The sequence below is a fragment of the Fulmarus glacialis genome, unplaced genomic scaffold (assembly GCF_000690835.1).
Source record: "Fulmarus glacialis isolate BGI_N327 unplaced genomic scaffold, ASM69083v1 scaffold15367, whole genome shotgun sequence".
NCBI classification, from domain to species: Eukaryota; Metazoa; Chordata; class Aves; order Procellariiformes; family Procellariidae; genus Fulmarus; species Fulmarus glacialis.
In genome coordinates this window covers 65813-92520 of record NW_009221401.1, presented here as the reverse complement: position 1 = coordinate 92520, position 26708 = coordinate 65813, and the positions used below count along the sequence as shown (strand labels likewise).

The following is a 26708-nucleotide window of genomic DNA, read 5'->3' as shown; positions in this document are numbered from 1 at the left end:
GTTTTCTATCAGGATCGTTGCAATCATTCAAATGCCAATCTCTAAACTCTTCCTGGAGTCTAATATTGAAATCTCAGATTAATATATGTGGAGCAACAAGGACATCTTCAGGCAAGTTAGAAAAATGCAAAAATTTCTATTCGACATTGATATGAGAAGACTTACAGATTCTCCGTAAGTCTGAATTCCTTGGAATTGGCACATGATGTAAATGATAAGCTCTTAAAACTGTTTGGGAAAGTCCCACAAGTTCCGCAGAGTATTATTAAAGCAGTGCTTGGTCAGCATTCCTGAAATGCTAGAATATATGCTTACCAGTGAGGTTAATTTACTTGCTAATAGTTTTGAAGGCAGACCTGTTTTTGCAACACACTGATCTTGTTGTTCTGAGTTGCTTTTCTCCTTGTTACAGAAGTAAAAAAATTTCCTACACTGTACATATTTTTAAAAGAAAAAGTATAAAAATAGTGAAAAGGTTTCTGAAGAAGTATTAAAGGCAAATCTACACAAAAATTAAACTTTCACAGTTCTTTGTCGCACTCTACAAGTTTCAAGTATTCCTTTAAATTTGTACCTTTGAAAAACTGATATAACAGTAAACGTTTTCAAAAAAAAAGGTGGAAAGAGGAAGAAATCTTATACTTCTTATTTTGTTTAAGTTTTTTTGCACATGAAAAAGCACTTTTTTTTTTAGTATAGCCCCTAAGTTAGAGCTGGAGTTGTGGGGCCGTTTGTAGAACTTTCTGTTCCTTTAGTGCTATCTGCAGCCTTAGAATCATCACATACTTCAGAACGCTCTTTTTCCTCTGGCATTGATGGGGTAAGATCAATAGTGATCAAATCAGTTTCCTGATCTGTTTTTTCTACTTCGCTGCAAAATTCAACTTTATCTTCCTGCTGGCTGTTCTTCTTTATTTGTCCATTCTGTGCCGGGTAGGTACTGGCAATGGTGTCATACAGAAATTGGTAATGTTCCTTAAATATAAAGAGAAGTCAGTATGAATGGAATGCTCAGAACCCAAGAATAAACCCATTCTTTCTCTGTTTCCTTAAATTTTAGAAATGTAACATGTAGTTGAACATGCAAGACTGCATATGAAGCAGCTTCCACAGTTTTTGGCGTACAGAGTGTTGCTTCTACAGTTTATTTGATTCTATGTACATGTAATGTCTCTGTAACTGCCTGCATCAGATGTTCCAAGTTGAGTCTTGGTTCACAAAGTCCCAAAAATATGTTTTTTAAAGTACCTACATTGTAAACAACACGTATTGTAAGGAGTCTAGGAAAGTCATCTAATAACCCGCCCCATATTGATGACACCTAGGTTTGGTTTGTTAGAAATGCACAGTGTATGCCACAAAGACACAATTCCTCTGGAGTAATTTAAACAAAACAAGTCGATGGCTGCTAGCCTGTGAAATGGAGTTAGCCTCCTAACTCTGCAGAAGTTAAGGGACAGTGTGCATGTACATCCCTGAAGCAACTGCAGAAACATCAATTTACGCAATTTGTAATTTTATAATATGCACCCTTCCACAAAGGTGTTATAGAATTGCAGCTCTGGACATCTCACAGACTCCTTCATTCTTATCAGCAACAGCCAATTCCTAAGAGTAGCTGTGAATATCCTAATTAGAATTAGTATTCCCTATGCAGAAATTATGCATAAGGTTATGAGGGTATTAGTGACCACGATAAGTAATCTCATAATTTTTTCTGGTAATTCATAAGATTTACTTACAAAGGTGGAGACCATTCCCAGCCTGGTGCGACGAAGAGCTTTTACTACTTGGAAAACATCTATTACTTCTTCTATTTCTGCACTTTCCAAGAGGGTCATTAAAGCACAAAATACACCAGTCTGCTGTGATCCATCACTAGAAGATGATGTAAAATGTACATGTAAATTTAAAATGTAAAATCAGCAAGTCCTCTGACTAAATGTCAGATTTATTTCAAAGTCTCCATAATGAATTACATTTCCAAAACATTTTTTACTGGACTGAAATTGTTACAACTAAGAATATCTGTAGGACACACACAAGACAGTTTATCTAGAGGCTACCTGGACCTCATGTGGCCACACGGGTAAGAGAGGGGTAAGAGAGAAATTACAGTCTCAACAATTGTTAGCAGGATTATCCTCTGTTTCAGATGGTATGCAAGGCTATTCCTGGAAATGGTCCTAAAAAAGTGGGCTTATGTACTGGAATGAGAGATGAACCTAAAAGCTTTGCTAGATCCTCATTAGCAGTATGCTACAACAGCACTCTGACCTAGTATTTCTTCTCAAAATATGTGTACCAGGCAAGAGCAGCTAGCTCTGACCACCTACTCCATGCCCACACTTGCCGAAGAGAAGTGTGCTCACTTTTCAGCACTATAATCAAAAAGGTCAAGCTTGAGCAATTCAAGGAATCTTCTAGGGAGAGCTGAGTCTCCAGACACATGGAAAGGCTGGTGGGAAAAGGCAGGCATCCCAAAATTGTGGTTGCTACATATATCCAGAACTTAGAGCTAGGTTAAGGTATGTGCTGAATTCAGACCCACCGGCAGTGGATGACGAGCGGGACACTGCGGGTACTCCTGTTGTCCTCAGTGACTGGTCTGGCTGGGACTTTTTGTTTAAGGTTGAGAATCATGCTGACTAAATCTTTGGGGTTTTCTGGAACATCCAAGCCACTCCAGTTGTGATACTGATACTGATACACCTTCTGTGTATCTTTCGTCTGAAAAACAGCAGTGGAGATGTAGTCAGGTTAAAATAAAGATTCAGGTAGTACCTCTATTGCAGCTGATTTACAAAAGAACAATTATATCCCTGAGGAACTACATGGTGATGTGAGTTCTATCTCATGAATATGAGGTAGGTAGACATCCAAGCTTTGCTCAAAGTACAAAAGGTAGCTGACCTCCTGAGACTCCACTACCACCATCTCAGCAATTCCCTAAATGGGAAATTTGAGCTAATTTATAGCATTTATCATGATTGGCTGCTGGTCTGGAAGAGAAAAGTATTTCCATTTCTTAGAGCAGGAGGTAAGTGCAATGGGAACTGTCCCTTCTCTTTCTTCAGGCTAAGTTTATAACAAATTGAAAGCTTCCTTTTGGAATTTGCAAAGAAACTTTTACCTTCAGATGTGTAACATCAAATGCACGTATGGTATAGCTAGGACAACAGTTGACATCTGTCATTTGAACTTCTATGCTATCATACGTTTGTTTTCCTTGTCCCCAGTACTGTGCACAGAGTTCCTAAAATGGATAAAAGTACAAGTCAGTGCTTACCATTCAAACCTCTTTTTGTTTTATCTTCCACATGCACTTAGAGAATGTATTGACTTTAAAGTAGTAGGAGTGTCATCTTTCCCTCAAAAATTCATTAGAAAGTACATTAAGAAGGTAAATAATAGAACAAATTATGTTGGAAATCCAAATTCCTCATCCTATGAAACACGCTTAAGGGGGAATGAGAGAGTGCAGCGCAGTGTTTTCTTTGCATATAGGGGACCTTTAATATGTCAGTGTGAAGATGATGCCCTCACCTGATCTCCTTCCTTCAGGTTTTCCCTCAAAAATTCATTAGAAAGTACATTAAGAAGGTAAATAATAGAACAAATTATGTTGGAAATCCAAATTCCTCATCCTATGAAACACGCTTAAGGGGGAATGAGAGAGTGCAGCGCAGTGTTTTCTTTGCATATAGGGGACCTTTAATATGTCAGTGTGAAGATGATGCCCTCACCTGATCTCCTTCCTTCAGGTCTGTCAGCATAACAATGACTTTGACTTTTCTTTGGAAGACCATTTGCCAAAAGTCAGAGATAGTTTCCTGCAGTGGTCCCTGTGTTGCAATCATGGCTTTTGGACCCCAGTAACCCTATAAAAGAAATTTAAAATATTTTTTTCTTAAATGCATTTGAAATGTGATTGTCAAGTCACAGAACTCATTGTCATTTAAAGAATACCCAGTGAAATAAACTAATGAACCCTTTTGCTTATAGGGAAAATATGTGTATCACAGTGTCCTGGTTTTGGCTGGGATAGAGTTAAATTTCTTCCTAGTGCTGTGTTTTGGATTTAGTATGAGGAGAATGTTGATAACACACTGATGTTTTTAGTTGTTGCTAAGTGCCCTATGGTCAAGGACTTTCAGCTTCCATGCTCTGCCAAGTGCACAAGAGGCTGGGACGGAGCATAGCTGGGACAGCTGGCCCAGCTGGTCAATGGGGTATTCCATACCATGTGATGTCATGCTCAGTATATGAATGGTAGGCATGTCCTGGAAGTAGCGATCACTAGTTGGTTATTGGTCAGTGTGCCTGGTGAGCAATTGCATTGTGCATCACTCGTTTTGTATATTTTATCATCATCATCATCATCATCATCATCATTATTATTATTTCCCCTTCCTTTTCTGTTCTATTAAACTGTCTTTATCTCAATCCACGAGTTTTCTCACTCTTAGCCTTCCGATTCTCTCCCCGTCCCACTGCGGGCGGGGAGTGAGCGAGTGGCTGCGTGGTGTTTGGCTGCCTGCCGGGTTAAATCACGACACACAGTAAGCAATGGTCTTACAGGAATTCTATGAGCCAAATGTCATTAAACTCAATCCTCCTAACAACAGTATCACTTCCAGATTGACAACAAGGTATACTCATGCTGCAGTGGGTGAGACCTCACCCTGCCATTTTCTGCAAAGCATATTTTTCTACACAGCAGTTTAATTTGACCACTACGAAATTGAGTTTATACCACACAAAGTTGGTGCACCAGTCAGTTCACACTAAGCTACCTAAAAGTAAAAATATATTTACTCTGACTAGATATCCTAACTGTGCAGCATTTTAAAGGATTCAGAAAAATCAAATTCAGATAAAGGATTTTTAAAGGATTCAGATACATTCAAATAAATCAAATAGCTAGTAATTCCATTAAAATCAGTTACTTCATTAGTGACCAATAACTGCTCTCCTTCTTTTGGAGGTATATATGACACCAAAAAACTGATGGCCCCAATTTTCAGTAGTAGGGTTTTGTATATGTGAATAACTATATTCACATTTCACTAACAGGAAAAATATTAATACGGATCAACTTGTACGTAGGCAGATGCCCACTAATAGAAATACATGTTATCATGAGGCCAGTCTGAAAGCCAGTGGTTTTAAACATAACATACACACACACACACAAACAAAGTGTTTCTATGTTTAGTCTCACTATTTGAGATTGCAGTCTAAGACCGCGTAAGGGAAAAAGGTTCATCTTATTACTGCAGCGAAATGCCTAAGATTTTGATGATTAAAACTATAAATGGATTTGCCAATTGCCTGTCAGATCTTTATCCCTTATTCAGGTAAATCCTATTCTATTTGTGAAGCCAATAAGAGAATAAGAGCTCAAACTAGAATATAGTTTTAGCTGAAAGCTTGTGAAATACTTATAGTGGATCCTCTAAGTACATACAGTTATGAAGGAAGCATTGATGTATTTGCTTGATTCCTCACAGTCGCTGTCCTCATCTGAGGAATCATCTGAATCACGTTCACCCTCCTTACTGCATTCGTCTTCGTGCCTGATAGGCACTCGGTTAAAGTCATCTGCATGAGACAAAGTGTCACACTGCTGCTCAGGTATAGGATTAGAGGGGGGCTGTCCCTGCATGTGCAGGGGGGAAAATAGATAGAAAAAGGCTAGTTTTTTCACAACAGACTGCAGAACAAAGGCCACTTCATTTGAAATAAACACTCCCAATAATTCACATTTTTAAAAACTCATCTGTTTTTTTTCAAACACTATGAGAAGTTTCTAATTTTACAGTGTTGAGAAAATTAATCAATCAAATACATCCTAGTAATTTATTGTCCTCATTTTTTCAAAATTTAGTAGATTTTCTTACAGAAGATAAAATAAAGGAAGGTTTGTGGAAAATACTTACATGGAATTATGTTGGCATTCCTATTTTTGCTTTTATTTTCCTCACGGTTCCCAGTGTTCTGAGTCCGCCACCCCTTATAGGAAGGTAATCTCTAAAGAAAGAGGATGTTCGGTATTATGCTTGATTAAAATGGTTCCTGAGATCATTGCCCCCTCTGGACACCCATACCCAGTCTTCATCTCCTAGTGCCTCACTTCTTTAAACTTTGGTCACTGGACTATAGTTTAAAAATGCCTGCTATACCATGTACAATGGCACAGGAAATCATGCACACAAAAACAAGTAATCGTTCTATGCTCCCCATCTTTGTTAAAAATATTAACATCAAAACCGAATAAAATTTCATTAATTTACAGCTTTTTTCATGAAGGTAAAGAAACTAGAGAAATAAAATAGCACAGAAGTGATCTATTATGTATGGTATCTCTATCTCATTACTATTGTGCAAGGCACTTTCTAATGTAAGTGGGACGTAAAGGCACTAGAATGCAATGCTTATTTACCTGAAACTCTGCCTCCAGCAGAGAAGGATCACTGGGAGGATCTTTTCTTTTCAAATTGTTAAGATAGGAATGCAGTTCTGAGAGACTGACCTCTGTTTCTCCATACTGATTGTATTCCACCAGCGCTTGATGGATAAGGATGTATTGTGACTGGTGTTTCCCATTTGAAGGGTTTAAAAATGAAGTTATTAAAGAGAAAAAAAAAAACCAAAAATAAAAAGACAAACACTTTTTAAAACCGTTATAAGAAACTATTATTCCCATGATGTTATTAGTGTTAATAATATTAAGCATAACATTAAATAGGCATTAAATACAAGTATTAAAAATCAGAGTGGCTTCCAAATTAGACATTTTGGAGCACATTTAGTGATGAAAAATGTTCTGCAAATAAATGTAATGTCATTGAAGAAATATGCAATTGATATTTGAAAGATCTGCAAAATGCTTAAATAAGTTAAAAACATGCATTGCATCAGTCTATAACTTTTGTTGTATTCTTAACTCAACTGAGAATTCCACCTAGACAGACAGTTTTTAGAATTTGAAAATTAAGTTTGACTATGCAAGCTCAATTTTGCATTTGTGAATTGTATGCCAAAAGCTGGATTATCAAATCTAAAATATTCTTCTTGCCTTCTTTTTTTAAAGCCTAAACTTAAAAAGTTGAAGTTTTGAAAACTGAAAATCTGTGTCGGAAGTTTTTCTCTCTCTTAATATTTTTCAGAGCTATATTTTCTATGAACAACTTCAACTGAACTGTAGCAGTACTCTAGACTGAACAGCACGCTTTTGAGAAATACTGATGAAGCCCTAGCAAGGGAGAGTTCTAAGTGACAGGACTTTTAGCGAGATACCTCTACTTGAACCATGAGGCACCGCTGCCGGCGCAGCTTCACAACATAGCCATAAACATCCACTCTGCCTTCTGCATCCAGCCCCTCCAGCATGGCATCAATTCCTATATACGTCCCGGTGCGCCCAACACCGGCACTGCAAAGCACAAAGGGGTTTGGTTATCGAGAGGGAAAGGCATCTCCCAGTCCCGCTCTGAGAGGGGAGCAGTCAGTGAAAGAGCGAAAGTGAAAATGTGCAACAACGGGATATGAAGCAACTGAAAACAGTTCTTGCTGTAAATTAATTGGCAACACAAACAATGAGGAGTTTGTATTTTAAATATCTTTTAATGAAAGTAAGGCCAATATTGCCAGATGTGGTGCTTTTAGCCAGAGTAGCCCGACATTTATCTGGCTGCTTTCCAAAAGTCCAAAAGTCTATTTATCCTCAGATTTTATCGACCTGAATATCCTTCAGAAAACAGGCCTTTTTATGCATCTTTGGCTGCCTCACTCTCAAGTAATCAAGTCAAAAATCTGGGATTAGCCAAATACCTTTGCCAGCTTCCTTTTCTGAATAGCTTCACTTCATGTTCATTTAACATTAACATAATTTAAAAAAAATAATATATATTTACCTGCAATGGACCACTATTGGGCCACTAAAAAAGTTGCTGAGAGCATTAATTCTGCGTCGGAGTTTGAGAAGGAGATGTGGATCCTCAGGGACTCCATGGTCTGGCCAGCTTGTGAACTGAATATGAGTGACATCTCTTCCAGCTGTCCTTTCTCTTCCCTAGACAAAATGAAGCGTGCTTTTTTATATATACATATATATATATACACACACACAAAGCCAAAGTCAAGCGCAGATATACAAAACAGAAGAAAAATAAGGGCAACAGTCATCAAATATTGAAACAAATTTTTCAAACAGCGTGCTGTAATGTTGTAATCCCAAAGGTCTCTCAGGTTATGACATTTTTTATATTCAATTTTAATTAAAAAATATGCATGAATCAGGAATACACAATGACCCCAAAAGAGAACAAGCATGAGGTTCAAAGTGTTGCTAAAAATACTTTTTTCTCAGGTTATATCCAGAGTATAATATGTCTCCCCACTCTATTAATAAACAACTTGGCCAGTGTATAGCTCTGCTTACTTCAGGGGGTACAGGTTGGTAATTCTCTTATGTGTCCTAGGAGTAGCCTGCTGAGGCTACAACAGATTTAAGGAAAAAAAAAAAAACACCAAACCAAACAACTTTAAACTGTAACTCAGACTTCTACCATTTAGAAATAGATACAAGAAAACCTATGATTTTCAATGAGACTGACTCTCTTAAGTCACTTGATTAAAACTTAAAGCATGTCAAATCTTGAGTCCTACTTTCATATGTTGCTGCTAGATTAAAAGAGAGGACATACATTTTGATAACAATGATTATAAAACAAAATGAGAAAGACATCTCAATGGCATTCTTTTAATGGCCAAGATTTAGTATGGCTATACAGGCGTTTCCCCAGTAATTAACCCCCAAATTCTTACTCTAAGTCGAACTACCCAGTTGTGGCACAGTTATTCATACAGTTACTTGCCATTGTTTCAGTAATTATACGTCACTATTCCACCAGAACCGCAGAAGTCTCCACTTTCTCGCCAGGGACCACTTAAATTCCCCAACCAATATCAGTTTTATCTATATTAACATGATGTCAGCCGAACAGAGAGCAGACAGCTCTAAAAATATCAGTCCTCAACCTGCAGCAATCTCTCATTTCTAATGTCAGATTGTTCTAGTCACAGAGCAATATCTTTGTTAATAGTTAATTCTTAACATCCTGGTATTTCTTCACACTAAGTTATGACTTTCTTTTAATCAGACAACTTCCCGAGTAAATTTTAATGCAACATGAGACAGCAGAATAGGAATTTCCAGCTGTAATCATGGATCAAGATGGGTGGAGTCTGTTGCTTGACTATTTTGCTGAAGATCTGTCAGTAGATTTATTCTTTGAGTGTCAATGCTTTTAGCTATGACTTATGCTCCATTTACCCTCACTGAAATATTTTCGCAAAGGGCCTGAGAGGAGCATTTAGCCTTAGATGGCAAATTTTGTTCTCAATTACGCACAGAGCAACTAATGTGATTTCAGATGTATAAAAGAGAGAAATTAATTAGCCTTAATGATTCTACACATAGCCAAATGGTAATTTAAAAACAGTTATGTTTATAAATGCACTAGAGATTACCAGAATTTGTAATTGTCCCACTGTACAATTATCACGAGGGTAGAAAATGGTGCTCTATGAGTCACATTGATTTTACTTGCAGAAGGTTAACCAGTAAAATTTCTGTGTTAAAGAGCAAGCTAAATATCAATGGAAACCACAGTGTATTAAGTTTTCCATACTTAACAGCATATTAACAGTTTCTTCTTAAATGTAGATTCCAGAGTACTAAGGAAAATACATTTTTAAGTTGGGAAACATATGTTTAACTCTAACTTGTAAGGAATGACACCTACGTCTAAGAAGTTTTCTCTTAAACTTTATGTTGCTTAGGGAAAAACAGCAGAGCATCTTCCACTGATAGTGGACTCTTCTCCTCCTAAAAGGATCTCTCAACGATACTTACAGATCCAAATAGACACTCCAGTTCCAGCCAGTCTTACACTTTTGAATCAACTTACATTTGTGATGTGTAGTTTCTGAATGACATAGTCTGGACACGTTTTACTTTCATTGATCTTCACAATGATGTCCCCATATGTTGCAGCGCCATTCTCCATTGACGGCCAGTACTGGGCACACTTGTTCTATGAAGACATGAAGTTAGGTGAGCAGCACAACAGCAAAGTGGCAGAGAGGTGAGAGCTAGAAGAAAATCTTATTTAAAACAGACAGCAACTCAGTATAGTTTTTGCAACTTCTCACAGGTCTTGTCCTCTCCTGAAAAGGCTGTGACTGCTTAGGATGTCAGTGCTAAATAATTCCAAATATCCAACAATTCAGGTCTCTGACCTGAAGTTTATGCCCATGGAATTTAACTTGGAACATAAAGTGGGGAAATAATCCTGTACGCTAGTTGAAAAAGTGAACAGCTACTGTTGCTGTTGCCTGAAGGCTGTAGAAAAGTTTGCAGCTACTTCTATGGCTTCTTTTTCAGTCTTCAGTGAAGAATGTTGCTCCTGCCTGCCTATAACATCAACTTGGGGATGCTGTAAATCTGCATGCTGCCAAACTTTTCATCTTTAAAAGCAGTTAAAACAGCAGTTCCCCTTCTTCCTGCTGTACCTGGAATAAGGAACAAAAGCAAGCCAGAAGCACCCAACCTTCCAGTTAAAGGAAGGGCAAAGACAACAGATAAAAAAATATTCTGTCTAGAATCTACTGAGGGCTTTGCCAGGATATCGGAAGATAACAGACAGGAGAAAAATACAAACTATACCTTTTACGACAGGTCTGTGAGGAGCTAGAGTTCTACCTTGAGCCCTTTTCTGGATTAGCTGTAATTTGGAAGCTAGCCCTCTGCTACTTATAGCTGTGACTAAAGTGACATTTTCTGATAAGACTGGTAATTCCAAAAGGCAACACTGTTTTGGCATGCTTGTCAACATAGGTTCTGCCACAACAAAAGAACAGCAAAGAATGAAAACAAAGTACTAAGAAGAAAATGTAATTCACCACAGCACAGCAACCCTTTCTGTTTTCAGACAAAACGAGGGTGGAAAGATGGATGGATGGAAGCATGGATGGATGGATGGATGGATGGATATTTCTCACCCTCTTTCCTTCCTCACAGCGAGTCACCATGACAATAATTGTTGCTTTCTGTTCCCAGATCATTCTCCAGAAATCATCCGTGGTTTCATCCTTGGGGCCTAGCAGGAGATATTTTAAGGGAGTTTTTCAGAGAGTGCAGCTACATGAAAAACCACTTCCCTTCTTGACATGCTTAGCCATGCAGTCTGAAAAGTTAACCAGAGATCATGCAAATAACAGCCACACACTTGATTTCATTATGACTGCTGCCATTAGTCTCATATATAACTTTAGTGCATAGCTATGAAATCTGAAAACTTTTGGTGTAAAATTATACATCTGAGAAATCTGCCTTTGAAGTACAATTTATTCATCTTCACAAAATTCCCTAAGCAAAAAGTCATTGGTAACTTTTCCATATTAAATTTCAAAATGTCAGATTTTCAATTTTTCTTTAAATTTACTAATACTTTTTTACTACTCTCTCTAACAAAAAAATGGGTGAATAAAGAAAGCATATTCTTTTAAGGTTAAAAATTACCTTGTGCAGCAATGTATTTTCTTGGCTCTTTGAAGCCCTATAAAAAGTACAATGTTATCAACTTGTAGAAAGGAAGCATGAACAATTTAGAAGTTTGGAACTTTGAAAATAAATTCAACATGCAACAGTCCAATAATACCAAATACATTACAAAGATGGAAAGAATTCAAATGGAAATCTTCAAAAATGTTTGATGCATGAAATTTACAGACTACAAAATTTCTTTAATAGTGCCTAAGACTTGTATTAAGTAGAAGTCACTCACATCAATATAACTTGCATTGATATAGTCTGATCCTGGGTCTCCTGGGATCTCTGAGAGCTCAACACGGTTATGATCATCTGTTTAAGTAATTTAAAACAAAATAATTGTATTAGCTCAAGGCACTGAGAAAACAAATATTTATAAAACATGCAAAAATTGTAACAAATACTCACATGGAAGGATATCAATGTAACGGTTTTTGTTCTGATTATGGCTTTTTTTTGCCTCCTTTATTGAAAATTTAGTGAAAACTCTAGGAATACTCTGTAAAATACAGGGTTTCTTTTATTAGGTAAGCATATATTTAAAATAGCTTCTACTTACAGTCAAACATATATGGAAAAAATTCGGTACTACTGAGTCTGGAAGACAACATTCTGTTTCATATGATACTACTTCATATATTTCTTACATCTAAAATAAACACATTTCTTTTCCCTTAATATAAATAATGTATATCTCCACAATTATATATTATTTATATCCCCATGGCTATGCAGTAAGAGAGAGTATTAAAAATATGCATTAAAAGATACTTTAGAATGAGAAATATTTAGACTGTGTATTTTAGACTTTTGCTGAAAAACACCTCCAGGAAAAGAAAAAGTACCATCATCTTGTAATGAGGAGAGCTTGGTAGCAAAATTAACTGAAGCCTATTTTACCTTAGATGAGAATTGACTCAATTTTCTAGATTCTTATTTTTTTATTTATTTATAACCAGCACATATACTTCAAACATGCTCTTGAACAGAATTCTTCCAACCACCTGGCTATACTGTGGTATATTTTGAGCCAATGACAAACCTGAAATTCATCCAAGAAAAGTCTTCCTTCATCAGCAATCTTCCTCTTGTACGTGTCCAGCAACTGCTCCGAAGGTATTGGCTCTATGTTCAGAAGTTGCCTGTCATCATCTTTAACTGTGTAAATACGTTGAACATTTATCATTACTGACTTTGAAAATGTAAATTACATTTCAGTAAATGTGATTCTCGAATTGTCAGATAAATTAACGAAAGGACAAACCTCTCTATTTTAACTAAGCATGTTTATTTTTCCAAAAAATGGTGTTGCCTGAGCCAGCTGTGAGCAAACAGGCCCTGGGAACAACAGAACTTGTTCAGCTCTGCTGCCTGACTGGAGACACCTCAGGAGGAGGCCACATGCAGAGACATTGCATTAACAACACTTTCGTACAAAGTGGCGATTGTCACATTCAGGACACAGCAACAGCCCCAACACCCACAATAGTTACATGGCTTTGCCCTCTACTTCAATTCTGATCATTTGTCGTCAGTGGTAAAATGGATTACTGTGCAAACTACCTACCAACGTAACAACATGTATTGCCTACTTTTCCAAATTTTCTCCAACTTATTCTCTGAGTTGCAATAATCTGTAATACCATCTTTAATGATAAAGTAATGATTGAACAAGTTTTAATATCTCTATCTAGACATTTATTCATTTTTCATTTACATTGAAAAGATTTTTTTTTTTTTTTAACAACGGTGTGTCTAAGCAAATGGATTTGAATATCAACACAGTATTACTTCCAATTTAATGTAGTTAATTTCCGTGGGCTTGAAGGTATACAACCTAGAATGTAAACAATCCAAAGGTGGCAGCAAGACATGTGACTAATTTTATTTCCACTTGTTAAATATATAAAGATACTCACCTGCAACAAGGTTCACACCTTCAGAAGAATTGCTGTAAGAAGCAAAAGCATCTGTAAAAGCTTTGACTAGTAAGACATATATATGATAATGAGTTAAATAAAAGCAGTTTTGTGTGTGAACACCAAGACTGTTCATAACCAGCAGACCGCATTACAAGCTCTGTGAAACAAGATTGCCACAACTGGGACTTACAGGCCCTGTGCAGAGGTGGTTGGGATCCTTCCTACTCTGAGCACTATTGAGGGGGAGTAACAAGGGGAACACATCAAACAGCTTTACCGCTTGCATAATTTTGTCCATATCACCTGCAGCAAACGTGTCTTTAATTTCTTCACTGGAATGACTGCTCACACCATCTTTGTTTCTCTTGCTGAATAAGTGACAAAAAACTAACATATACATAAAATATAATGAAATTAAGTTTAAATGCTAAGTAGCCAAGAACAAGCCAAACTCTCTGGAGCTGTACAAGCAAAAAATTAGTTTACTTCCCTAAGCACAAAAGTTTGCATCTGAGCAAAAGCAGCTCCTGGTCCCCCTAAGGAGGGGGGAAGGGGTTGGAAGAGATAAGTCCCCAAGTTCTGCTGTAGCCAGAGGGCTGAGAGGTTTCTGAAGAAATTGCCCTAACTCCTCTGTCTCTACCAGCAGCAAATGCCCCCTCACACATTGCACCACATCCCTTCACAGCAATAGCAGCAGTCAGCCTGGCTTTCCAGGGCTCTGGCACAGTCGTCAGGGAAGGCAATGACCATTCTTCTATTGCCATCCGCTGCCACATCACCTAGAGATGACTTTAATAAACAAAGCCTCCCTGAGATGTTGTTTTGCGTGAATAAGCATTTGAAAGAGTTCCAAGAAAATGTGTATTATTTTCATTACTTTTAACTTAAATCATGAAGGAAAGGTTTTCCAGATATTTGTGAATATTTTTTTTGCAAAACTAGTGACAAAACATTTTGTTCTAGCAGATCAGTTCTTCTGTGCCCTGAGAAAGGGTATAGCACAGAGATTTTAAATTTATTTAATTGTATTTGCATTGCCAGACAAACCACTAAAAATTGAGTTTCTTTTGAAAGGATTAATAGGTAAAAGGATGTCTTTTCCCAGTATTAATGAAATATCAAACTTGTAACATTTTTGCACTACCCATTGGGAAATCTTGTGGAAAAACAGAAAGCGTACACACCACCACCCCCTGCCCCCGCTTGTATAAGAGAGGAAGAGAAACATGAAGCTTACCTAAGCTTTTTTTTGTGAAGATCATAGATTTTGTACAGAACCAGTAGTAAAGCAATCGATGTCACAATGATCAAGAATGCCAAGAATATAATCAGGGCTTTAGAATTATCTAACAACAGAAGAAGAATACATTTATTATTTCTCAAATACATAATTAATGGCATTTTAAAATTACTTTTTTTCCTTTTTTTTTAAATCTGTATACTTCCTAGAACCAGGGCTCATTGATTTTTTGTGAAAAGAACTAAACAGTTATTTTTAAGTGTTTAGTTTAAGTTTGTTATTCCGAAGTGCCAAAAACTTTTAAGCTCACAGAAAAGGAGGGAATTCTATTTCTTCATTAAGAAAACTTCCATGTCCACCTGTCAAAATGCTACAACTCACTCACTGGTTCGGCATTACCATGGTTGTCTCCTGCTCTATGTGACCCGTACATTTGAGCAGCGGAGCGCTCAGCTGATTTGGGAGTTGGGAATCCCTGACAAGTCACAGATGTTCAGCTCCTGAAACGCAGGATCTGAACACAGGAAAATAACCCTAAAGTGAATAATTTAAGTTAGAGAAATGAATTTCTAGTTGCATTCGAATGTTTCCTGAAGAAACCATAGCTGTGTAATAATTCTGAGTTATGGTCAATGACTTGCCAACATGATCTCTTACATGAGAGAGGATATTATAAATGAGGATATTATTTTTTCAAATGCAGATCAACTATTAACTATAAAACCAGGCAGTTTGGATTTTTAATTAGGAGCAATTGTAACGGAATTCACTATTACTCTATACTATGCTAAAGTCTAACAGTAAAAATGCTGTATATATTTACTTACATCTGGTTTTTATACTCTCCTTTACTGGCTGCCCTCTATGTTCTCCATTAAACACTAAGATCTGTATGAAGTGGGTAAGAATAGTAGAGATGTTAAGATATAACAAGTAAAAATTTATGGATATTCGAAATACATCCATCTATTGTCAATGAATCAACATCACTGACAGCAGGATCTGCTGTCAAACTTTGTATAGCCATTTATAGTGCAGCTTATGTTTCCACCTAAGTTACAGCAAGATCTAGATCCAAAAATATGTAGATGACTGGAAAAAAAGGTTAGTGAAATAGGAGACACGTTTTACAAAATCAAAATCAGAATCAGATGTATCTCAAGGAAAAAATCAAATATATCTCTTATCAAAAAAATCAAACCCAAATCTCTCAAATCTGAAAAATAACCATGCAATATGTAATAAAACATCTTTATTTTATTTGCTTCAACAGTAAATATACAAATAGTTAACTGAATTGGATATTTTTAATACAATTTCCTGTATGGGAAATAATTAATAAAAGGTTAAATTATAGAAGCCAAAATAAACTTTTAAATTAGCTGCTTTCTTGCAACATTAACTTTTGGGTACTTTAACTGGTGTTAAAATACTGACTTTGTTTAGATGTGTTTCTATTTCATAATATATTTTACATTTTCAAATCCTTTAAATTTCCTTAATAGAAATTCCTATCAGATCTAATAGGCAGCTTGAAGTTTGTACGCCAAATATTTCACTTTTCTTGTGAAGAAAAATTAATTTTACGATTAAATTTAAAGATTTAATACTAAACAGTGGAGAATACTAACAGGATTGAATAATAGTGATTTTAATAGTAATATTCTCCTGCTGCAAATCGTCCAAAAGGGGAGGAGAAGGGCTTTCAGCATCATTGCTGACTGCAGGCTGAGTTCTTACTGAGCCTACCTGATCCCTTAAGAGAAACCTCTCCCGAAGACACAGAGGACTGTGTCCCAGCTCCCACCCTCTGCTCTAAAAGGCTGATGTGTTCAGGGGGTTGGTGGTTTCTGAATTCTGCAGCTGGGAAGAAAGCCATCGTAGGTGGCAACATCCAGAGGGGTAGCAGAGGTGGCAGAGAAAACAAGCAAGAAGCTTCTCAAATAGCGAAAGGCAGAAACCTAGTGCAGCAGTCGGGATCAAAATATCACTAAACCAAAAAGTATGCTGGGTAGGCTCCTGTTTATTCCCTGAACAATTCAGTGTGCAGATAGAAAGGGATCGTGACATCCGCCAACGCTCACGGGTGATCTGTTGTTTTTTCTTGAGCCTTCCATAACCTGACCCAGAATCCTTTCATTACATAAGGCTTTCTCTGTTTTTCCAGCATGAATTGCGCAAAATCAGTTCAAAGGAGAAGCCGTGGTTTAGAGCCAAGCAGAAGACAATTTCTTGCTCACTGCAAGTGGTGTACAAAAAGCTTACAAGAGTGCAGTGGTCTTGTACTACGGGGGTAATGCAAGCATCTTTTACTCCTACAGGACCATAAACTTGTCTTTAGTTTCCAAATACAAAGCTTTCTGAGCAGAATCTGTCGGAAAAATACTTACAAAGCCTTGGAACAAAACCTAGACTACTCAAGTTGTCTAATACTGCATTTCCTCAGGAAGACACAGAGAAAAGAGAAAAAGATTGTGGAAAATGAGTGAAACTGGTTCCTAAAAGTAATAAAACTCCGTCATTCCTACTGGTTACTTTCTTACCTAAACTTTACTGAGAGGAGCTATCAGGATATAAAAAATATTCCTACTGGCCACATTAAGGGGATCACACAAGACCACTGGCTTTGCAAGCAACAAATGCCAAAAGGGTGAAATGCCTGAAAGAAGAGAAAATAGCAGGAGGCCTTCAGGAAAGTGAAGCTTGTAAACAGAGGATGATATATTTTGTATGGAAACAAGGACTGGCTTGTAAAAGGCTGATGTAAGGACACGTGAAAGGGTCTGAACTGCTTTACACTAACTAGTCCCTGAAGCATCAAAAATCTTCACAGTGAAAAATTCTGAACAATTTATTTCTGAGCAATTATCTTAAGACTTAAATCTCACATTTATCCTCTGACTGAAATGACAGTCACACATCCATTAAATGAAATGTGTTTTAAACACTAAAATATCAATTATACTTAAGAAACTATTTTAAAACTTATGGAAACCCCAAATTCCTCTCTGTCCCAAGTACAAACAGTCTCTTCAGCTTGTATTTTTCATGCTGTCAGAACCTATGTGGAACAGCACACAAGGGATTGATTGATAGGCTAGGCACATATGCATTTTATTTCCAAAGTAATAGCTACTTCTTTACATCTCTGGCCTACAGATCCATAGATTAACTCCTCTGCCACCATATTTGCCTTTTTTCCTAAAATCAAGTATAATATGCTTAAACAATGAAAATACAGCAATATTTTATATATTTAATTTAATAAGCCTACTTACCGTAAATGTATAGTTTGTCAAGTACATGAGATTTTCTTTTTTAAAATCACAATAATTGTCGCTGGAGTAATTTGTTCCATCATTTTCCCAAGTCAATTCAAATACTGTTTTTTCTCCATACACTTGTTGACTTTTGCACTTAATTTGGACAGCATTATCAGCTGTCAATGTTGCGTTAACATCAATCACTGGCTGTGGTTCTGTTCACAAAAGAAGTGTTACTGGTTCTGTTCTCATCGTTTCAAAACAAACATTTCAACAGCTGTATGTGTTCATGTCTGTGTGTTATCTTCTCTCTTAATAATTTCATACATTTTCTTCCTTAAAAATTTCAGTCCCAATTTAACAAGATAAAAAAAATCAAATTTGAGTTAACCATAGGCTTATCTGAACCGGAAAAGATGTGAAGTGGAACCAAAAAGGCTGGGAAGACCAGAGCTCTACTGATAGTCAGGCTGCAAAGATATGATGGCAACTATGTCTCTTGCATCTGACATCACTTTCTCATTTGAGGAACATGGGACAACAGACAAGACAGGGGAACAAACGGTTTTCCGTGTGAGTGTACGTTTCAAAACTTCTGTAAATGAAATTTCTTACCAGCAGTTACTAGTATATTTTAATATTTAGAATAGTATCCTTTTGCTTAAAGTGTCACATTGTCTTAAATCTGGCCTAAAACCACAAAAACTTTTTACTTTTTAATGATAAGGAAACTGTTAAGCCTAACTTGAGTTTTCTAACTCTAATTTTGTGTGTGGTAGCAAATGGGTTTCAGACTGGGGGCACAGCCCAAGGGACCTTTCATAGAGAGCTTATAAAACCTTTCAGAAAGTAAATAACCTTCTGCATAAGGCAGCTCCATTGGCCACATTTCAGTAGAACAGCACCATGGAAATTTTCTTCAAAATCACTTCAATTTGCAAGCTAGCATATTTTTAAAAAAAGAAAAAAAAGTAAAAAAAAAGTAAAAGGCAGTTGCTTTTTTCTTCATACGAAGAGCTAAGATGTGTGAGGCTTTACAAGCAGATCAAATATCCCATCTGAGGAGTGGCAGGATATTTTACTTGGCTGAGTGTGTGGTTATGATGAATCTGCTCATTTTTATCCACAGATCAGATTTGTTAGATTCCTATTCAGCATACTACTGAAAGAGCTGTGACAAGGAGAAAGTGAACATTTCTGGAAGCAATGTGTTTGTTGAAGATTAAAACATATTTTATAAAATGTAGGTTTTTCCTACTTCCAAGGAGTTGTGCTCTACTGATATATTCTCTTGTTCAAGAAGCCATAAAACTCTTCCACTATCTGCTTGGTTATGTTATCAACTGCTGTAACTGTTGGAGAAGGTTTAATAAATACCATTAATTCGTGAAGGCAAGCAACTCGTTATTTTCTCAAAAAATAAGGGAGCAGAGGTTGTTTTCCAGACCCATAAACTTATATCGTGGACTGTAATTTTCATCTGAGTTATTAAAATATGAGTGGGGGTTCCAAAATATAATATGCTCAAACTAGATTATCATAGAGGGAAAAATCATGATCATGCTCAAATTAGGGCTGTCTAAAAATTAAAGACATTTTTCACTTTCTGTTACAGATCACATGGTTTACATTATCAATCAATTCATTTATCAGCCTTTTTTTTTTTCCATGGGGCTTTACGTGATAATTTTGATCCCTGTATTCTTCCAACTATAAACTAAAATTTGATAGCTAATGACACAGAGTAACAGGGAGATTCCAATGTTTTCATGGATAGTCTATAAAACTGGATACAAAAGCTCTGTATATTCCACAGAGGGATAGGATTCAAATTCAAAACAATAGTCTGCCAGAAGCCCCTGTATTTCCTAAAGCTCTACAGAAACACGTTTAATAAAAACAGCAGTCAGATTTAATGTTCTTATCTATCCATTTCTACATACTTTTCAGAGTGCTAAAAGCAACAAAAGAATTAATTATTCCTGTTTTTAGGGGAAAAAAAAAATCACCACTTTAAACTATGGTCACATCAATAACACGAAAATAATATTTGATTTTTCACTTAAAGAAACCTTTTGCTTATTCAGTGAAATTAAAGGAAATATTAATTTAGTATCTTACCAGGTATAAACCATCATAGTTTCCCTATAGCTGTATCTCTATATTAGCTGAGTCTGGAGGTGGTGGAACTAGAGCTAAAAAAGTGCTGGAAGAAATTAGATAAACATGGTTTTTGGGTGGTTTTGTTTGTTTGGGGTTTTTTCCCTCAAAGAAGGAATTAAAACAGTATGAGGCTCTGCATCTGAAGATTAAAAGGGGGGAAAAAAACCCCAACAAAATAGAAAGGACTGTGTCTCTATTACGCCTTGTCTGCATCAGGAAAATATATGTAAAGTCTGTTGGTTTGGGGGGGGAGGGGTTAGCTTGTCTTGTAGTTCTATCAATTGAATATGTATGGCAAACAAAGAATCAGGACGATGGGGGTAAGCTTTTGAAAGCATAGCTCCAAAAAGGTACACAGACCTTTCTGACAGCACAAGGGTTGGCACACATTTGGCTTTATCCTAACGTGGAGTCTTAGAAGCTGACTGTATATGTGTGCATCCAAACGAACCAAAACCTGGTACAGACATCAGTATTGGTGTAGCCTGGGTAATGCAGGTCTGCTTTGAGCAAACAGGCAACTACAGAACAGAAGGTACATTCTGCACGACTTTGTAGCTTTCATGCCACAAAGAAAAAAAATTCATTCTCGTTTTGTTTAATTTGAATCTTTTCTTTAGATTAGGACATAATACTTTCTAAAAATATTATCAAGAATTTCAAATGAATGCAGAATTTTTTTAAAAAATCTAGTATCTATAACAAGAATACTAATATTAAATGCATAATTTAAAATAGATTAGCATTAAGTAATTAAAAAAGAAACACTAATGATATGAATGTCAATAAAATTCTTTTAATGTTAATCAGTTTTTTGCTAATAGTAATACCATATATAAAATATAATGAAGTACAATAAGAAAGTACATATTCCCTGTGTTAGTATCAGCCTTGTTCATAACAGTTAGCAAACAAGAGACTTACCTGCTGATTTTGTTCTAAAGTTACATCTTCCAGTTTTTCCCATAATTTTTCTACCATTATATTTGCTGTTCGTATATGGAGTCACAGATACAAAACCTTTGGTATGAGGTTTTAATTCATGGCAAATAAAGTTAGTCATGTTGACAGATTTTGTCTCTTTAAGAAAAAATGAAATATGAAATTAGTTAATGAAATTAATTAAATTTCTGTTAGGAGCACAGGAACTCTTTATCAGAGCTACCTGAAACCACTGTCATGTGTACATCTATTTTAATTACGTTGTACTTGGTTGGTTTGTCTTGCTTACTAATGCAAAGTGAAGGCTCAGGAAGAGGAAGAAATATATTGCCCAATGAAAAAGGTTGAAAGTTGAGGTTTTGTTCTGTTTTGTTTTTTACTTTCTCAGTATGTCATTTAAATGGGTGTAATTAAAAACTAACACAAAGTGCATTGATAAAGAGAGGCTGATACTTTCTTATGTGTTCAGCTTGGGAGGGGATTAGTAGACAGATGTCAAAAGTCACTCCGCACACTGGGCAAGTCTGTTCTGGTAGGACGCGAGAGATGTCGTGTGCTTTCAGTAGTGGCAAGCAGGACAGAAAGGAATTGCATGAGAAGCAACATGAGCGAAGCTATTACCCATACGGTAGCTGGGGCTTTGGTGGCATGGGGAACTGGGGAGCAATGACCTTTCCATGTTTCCTTCTGGCTGCTTCAGGTGCGAGTTCCCTGCATCCCAACACACTACATCGGTCTCTTACACTGGCCAAGCCAGACCAACCACAGAAACTGGTGCATGGGGCTGCCACCCTTGTGGGTAGTGGTCAAATTCGGGGCATGGAGAATGGGAGAGACTATTTGTATCTGGGGAGCACATGAGCATGACAGCCTTTGGTTCCTGTGGCAGTCCAGGTTTACAAAACATGCCGTATGTGAACTGAAAGAATGAATTTACCCAGGACTAGCTTAAACCTGACATATATTTCCTGGAATCATGTATCAGGCTCTTCATTTTCAAAACATCATTTTCCAGTCCTTGTTTTGAAGAAAAGCTCACACGTGGAAAACATGGTCCCAGTATAACAGATACAGACTTATCCATCTAAATGTAAAGTGGCCTAAAACAGCTTATCTGAGAAGAGTGACCATTTAGTAGAAGACAACCACCTGGCTTTACCTATCTAAACATGTATATGCTAACTGCCATACTTAGGACCCCTAACTTTTACACACATTGTTGTTACTCAGAAGGCAGGTCCCTGCGTTCTCAGAGAATATATTAACAGCAGCATTTTCTGAGACAGAGCACCGTGCTACAAACTGATCAGGCAACTGATGATCTTGTCATAACTTATTCTTAATACAAGAAGCATGAGAACTGAAGGGTGACAGAGTTGTGTCCTGAAATGGTAAACTGAATAACCACAGGGTTCAACTGGAACAACCTCAAAGGAAAGAAACTTAAATGTTTGTACCAAAAAAAAAAAAAATATTTTCTGCACAGTTTGAAGAGATTCCAATATGGTTTGACAGTGCATCATGCTTGGTGCTGTGTAAATATTAAAACATGCAATGAATTATTCAATACTGAGGGGGCATATACTTACCTGTGTCATTGCATGTCACCTCATAGCCATGTATAGGACCCTTTGAAATGTCGCTAGGTTTCTTCCATCTAACTGATATATTTCTGGCATCAGAAACTACTGTAAGGTTCTCTGGTGCTTCTGGAGCTGTTGTAAAAGAAAAATAACGGGGAGGGAAGGAAATGTTTGAATGAAAATGCAAAATATTCCTCTTTTTACCTACTTTGATTAAATTAAATTTCATTGGATACTAAAGCAAGATACCAACAACATGTAATATTTTTCATAGTCTATTTCATTCAAAGACATTACACATACGTATAAACTGAGTATGTGTAAAAGCATCACATTAGAGTAATTTCATAAATTTAATTAATTCAGGACAAGGTGAATATGGCAATATCACTTTTTACTAAAATTGTCCAACATTTCCAAATATTATACATTGTTTTGATTTCCTTACAATTTTAACAAACTTAAAATGTTTGGCCTGAATTTTTATTTGCAGGTTACTTGATTTAGGTTGATTCCCTTTTTAATTCAGAAAAAAAGCTAAGCTATTTCCAATGTTTTGGAAAAACACATAACTTTATCTGGAGACATTCTTTGCAATTATTCTACCACATGTTTCTTCAAATCAAGAATTTAACACTTGTTTTGACTAGGCCTACACTTTTTTTTTTTTCTTTCTTCATTCACACTTCCTTACATTTGGCCATGTTCTCACCCTAAGAAAAAAAAAAATCACAATCTCTGTGAAAAGGAGAGCAAGGCATCAGACTGGAAGACTGAGACTGAGGCTGGGGCTGGAGAGGGAAAGGAAGACTGTGACTGCAGTCAAAGAACAACCACAAGGGCAGGAAACCAGATGGGAGGAGCTGGAGGACAACCTGACAGTGGCTGAGCATACTGCTCAAAATATATCTTCAACACCAGGAAACACAGATAGTGGGATTCATAGTAGGGTTTTCCAGCAATATGTGGAATATAAAGCAAAACTAAGCACTACACTTACCACCATAATCTGTTGTTATGGTGAAGCTTTCGTTGACAACCTCCTTTTCAAAAAAACGTACAGTACCAATGCAGTTGTACTCACGGTTGGGCGATAAAGTGTTCAGCTCTTTACAAATTTCGTTTAATTCTGTAAAGACTGATAAATCTGCAGACACAAAAAGAGTTTTATCAATATTTTTCACAACTCCAGAAGTACATGGTACCATTTTAACTGGTACTTTCTCTACCATATTTATTCAATATCATTTGTAATAAACTATGACAATATTCCAAATAGAAAAGCGTACAACCTAATCCAATGACTAGGTTTTAGGTTCTTTTATACTAACTTCGTTTGCATAGATCTTTACTTTTCATCAGTAAAGCTTCTATGATTTGACTTTCTGAGAAAACAGTTTTCCCACAGAAATCAAAACATTTTATGGGAGTCTAGCATAACCCTGGAGTGGCTTCTTACCTCTTCAGCTCCCTGACATGAGAAATCTCGATCCCCGGACATTCATCATGCATTTTTCTGGGACACATGAGGACATCCAACATCCATACCTTCTCTACCACACTAGCTGCCTTTGAGCCAGTGTCTCCTTGGGCTGGCTGGCTCCAAAAGCAGAGAGCCTGGACTCTCGCCATCCAGGAGCCTGCAGAGCCAGCTGCCTGGGTAGTCTGCAAGGGATCAGCTCACAGCAGACTCACAGCAAGATTTCCAAACTCTCAGCTCCCCTTCAGACCATCAAGCACGACCTCAAAATCCTCAGAAGTCTGCAATTTGTGAAGCTGGTAACTCAGGAGATGAGCTCTGTGGGTTTGAACTTTCCCCAGATCTGCAGTCTGTGAGGACGGTAGTCCCCAACCTGGCAATCCCAGAAATTCTGAACAGCCCTTCCCTCAAACTGGCGCAATTAATTTAAATCTGCCAGTCTCTCATCAAAAGACATCATCAACATTGCTTTTAAAAATAAATCAATAAAAAAAAAATTCGACTTTAAAATATCTTAGAAGTGTTTTACCTTTGCAGCTAACAGTCACATTAGCACAGGCAAATGAGTTTTCCCAGCATAACTTTGCAGATGTGTTGGTTTTATCCTCAACTTTGAAAGGATTCTTGCTGCTGTCTGAAAAGGATTAAGATACGTCACTGTAACATTGGCTATATTGGTTCTTTAAATAGCAATTTTTTCTATTTGTTGACTTGTTCTGCAATATGAAGATAAAATTAGCACAGAACAATATACAAAGAATTTAACAAGAAATTGAAAGTAAAAATTAAAGAAGCCTACATGAGATAAAGATAATGCTGGTATTCAAATAATAAATGAAACTTTTAATCCAACAATCTCTTTACTGAACAAAACATCCAGCATAAATAGTAGCTTTCAAGCGCCGGCTGGTCTTGCTATTGCTAACCGCACTGCATACGGTCAATGTAGTCAAAGTTCCCCTTTTTTCTTTACAATGAGAAAATTACATTTTTTTACATCCTACTTTAAGAAAATACTTGAGGTTTTAAGGTGCAACTTCAAAATGCAAAATATCTTGCAAACCAAGCACAAAGCATGAAAACCTTCTGTTTGATTCTCTGAAAAGAGACAAGAATAGATTAAGAAATCCAGGAAAGCTGAATTACTGCATGTCAAAAAAAAAAAAAAAAAGAAGGAAACCCTTCTATACCTACCAGGCGGAATACTAAGATAAATGTCTGTGCAATTTTTAACGCTAACTGTGTATCTCGTGCATCTCTGAAGTTTTATTGTATAGGTGCTGGAATTCACTCTTATGGACGTGTTAGCCTCCAAAATAAAATATTCTCTGTTTTTTATGAGATTTTTCAATGTAACTTCAGCCATGTTATTCTCGTCTTTTACACTTTTTATGCTGTGGTGAATAACATTATCTAAAAGAAAAAGATAAAATAGCAAACGATTTTATGACAATTTTTAAGAACCATTAAATATTTTATGGCACCATATGTGTTCTAAAAATCAGAAAATACAGCAAAATTAGCTGCTCCTTATTCTTTATTTTCATTTTTTATTTATCTTTTATTTAAAAAAATTGTTCCATCAAAACAGAAAATTGCCTTAGGAAAATATTCTTTTAAATAATTCTCTAGTTAGGAAAACTAAAGAATTAAAAAGATTAACATTCCAGAACCAGATCTGCTTTAATTTAAAATGTCAGTTCAAGGCGAAATACTTTGTTTTGACACATTGAATCATTTGTTTAAACAGAAATTTCACATTTTCTTGTTCAAAGCATTCATAACCACCTAGTAAATAATGGCTATAGCCTATTCCTGAAAATTAGAAAGGAAAGGTCTCTAATTCTGAAAAGAGATAAACCAATGTCCAAACTTTAGTTTTACTTTAGTTATGAATTGCAGCTTGCAGCATGTGATTATCAGCATGATGGGGAAAAATTAGAGAGGCCCTAGTGGAATGAAGGCAGATCTTTTCTGTAGCCCTGATATCAACATTTTAACAAAACTGTAAATGGAGATGAGAAGACCAGAAATGTTATTAACTTTAATCCTACTCTTCCAGAATTGGAAAACAGTTTATAAAATAACCTGAGATGCTAACTGATCAGTTTTACTGATCGATTTTCTGTATTTGAGTTTACTGATTTGGTCAAATTTCAGGACTGAGAAAAACAAGGGGTTTTGTTCTTACCACAAGGTTCTTCAGTTGTCACTATGGGAGCTTCTATAAGAAAAGAAAACAAAATGAAGGTGAAGCTCAGCAGGTTTGCGTTTTTTTCACAGAGCATTGGAGGAGGGTAACTGGTACTCCCCAAAACTCTTCATTCAATATATTCAATACAAGTAATTGTATTTAGCACTCCACTCACATTTGAATATAACACCATTTTTTTAACTAGTTATATTGGGATCATGTGTCTTTCATCATTTTCCAATGACATCTTTGACTACAAATCGAACTGGTTATTAATAACATTTCTGCATACAAAGTTACA

The 26708-nt window shown here is 36.4% G+C and overlaps 1 protein-coding gene across 1 annotated transcript in view; it reads right to left on the bottom strand.

Moving 5' to 3' along the window:
* Positions 1-436: 436 nt before the first annotated feature.
* Positions 437-26708, bottom strand: part of PTPRC (protein tyrosine phosphatase, receptor type, C) — an 85778-nt gene continuing 59506 nt past the window's right edge. The window contains exons 8-33 of the mRNA XM_009581107.1: positions 26405-26437; positions 25408-25626; positions 24743-24847; positions 23734-23880; positions 22740-22865; positions 21133-21288; positions 18061-18260; positions 15610-15670; positions 14780-14888; positions 13540-13571; positions 12663-12778; positions 12029-12119; positions 11856-11932; positions 11591-11627; positions 11071-11168; positions 9978-10103; positions 7920-8077; positions 7303-7438; positions 6446-6595; positions 5943-6033; positions 5471-5604; positions 3747-3881; positions 3134-3256; positions 2552-2730; positions 1743-1878; positions 437-975 (exon numbers count right to left, since the gene is read on the bottom strand). Coding sequence (XP_009579402.1) covers positions 703-975; positions 1743-1878; positions 2552-2730; positions 3134-3256; positions 3747-3881; positions 5471-5604; positions 5943-6033; positions 6446-6595; positions 7303-7438; positions 7920-8077; positions 9978-10103; positions 11071-11168; positions 11591-11627; positions 11856-11932; positions 12029-12119; positions 12663-12778; positions 13540-13571; positions 14780-14888; positions 15610-15670; positions 18061-18260; positions 21133-21288; positions 22740-22865; positions 23734-23880; positions 24743-24847; positions 25408-25626; positions 26405-26437 — 3248 coding nt within the window. The 3' untranslated portion in view covers positions 437-702. The remainder of the gene's footprint in view (positions 976-1742; positions 1879-2551; positions 2731-3133; positions 3257-3746; positions 3882-5470; positions 5605-5942; positions 6034-6445; positions 6596-7302; positions 7439-7919; positions 8078-9977; positions 10104-11070; positions 11169-11590; positions 11628-11855; positions 11933-12028; positions 12120-12662; positions 12779-13539; positions 13572-14779; positions 14889-15609; positions 15671-18060; positions 18261-21132; positions 21289-22739; positions 22866-23733; positions 23881-24742; positions 24848-25407; positions 25627-26404; positions 26438-26708) is intronic.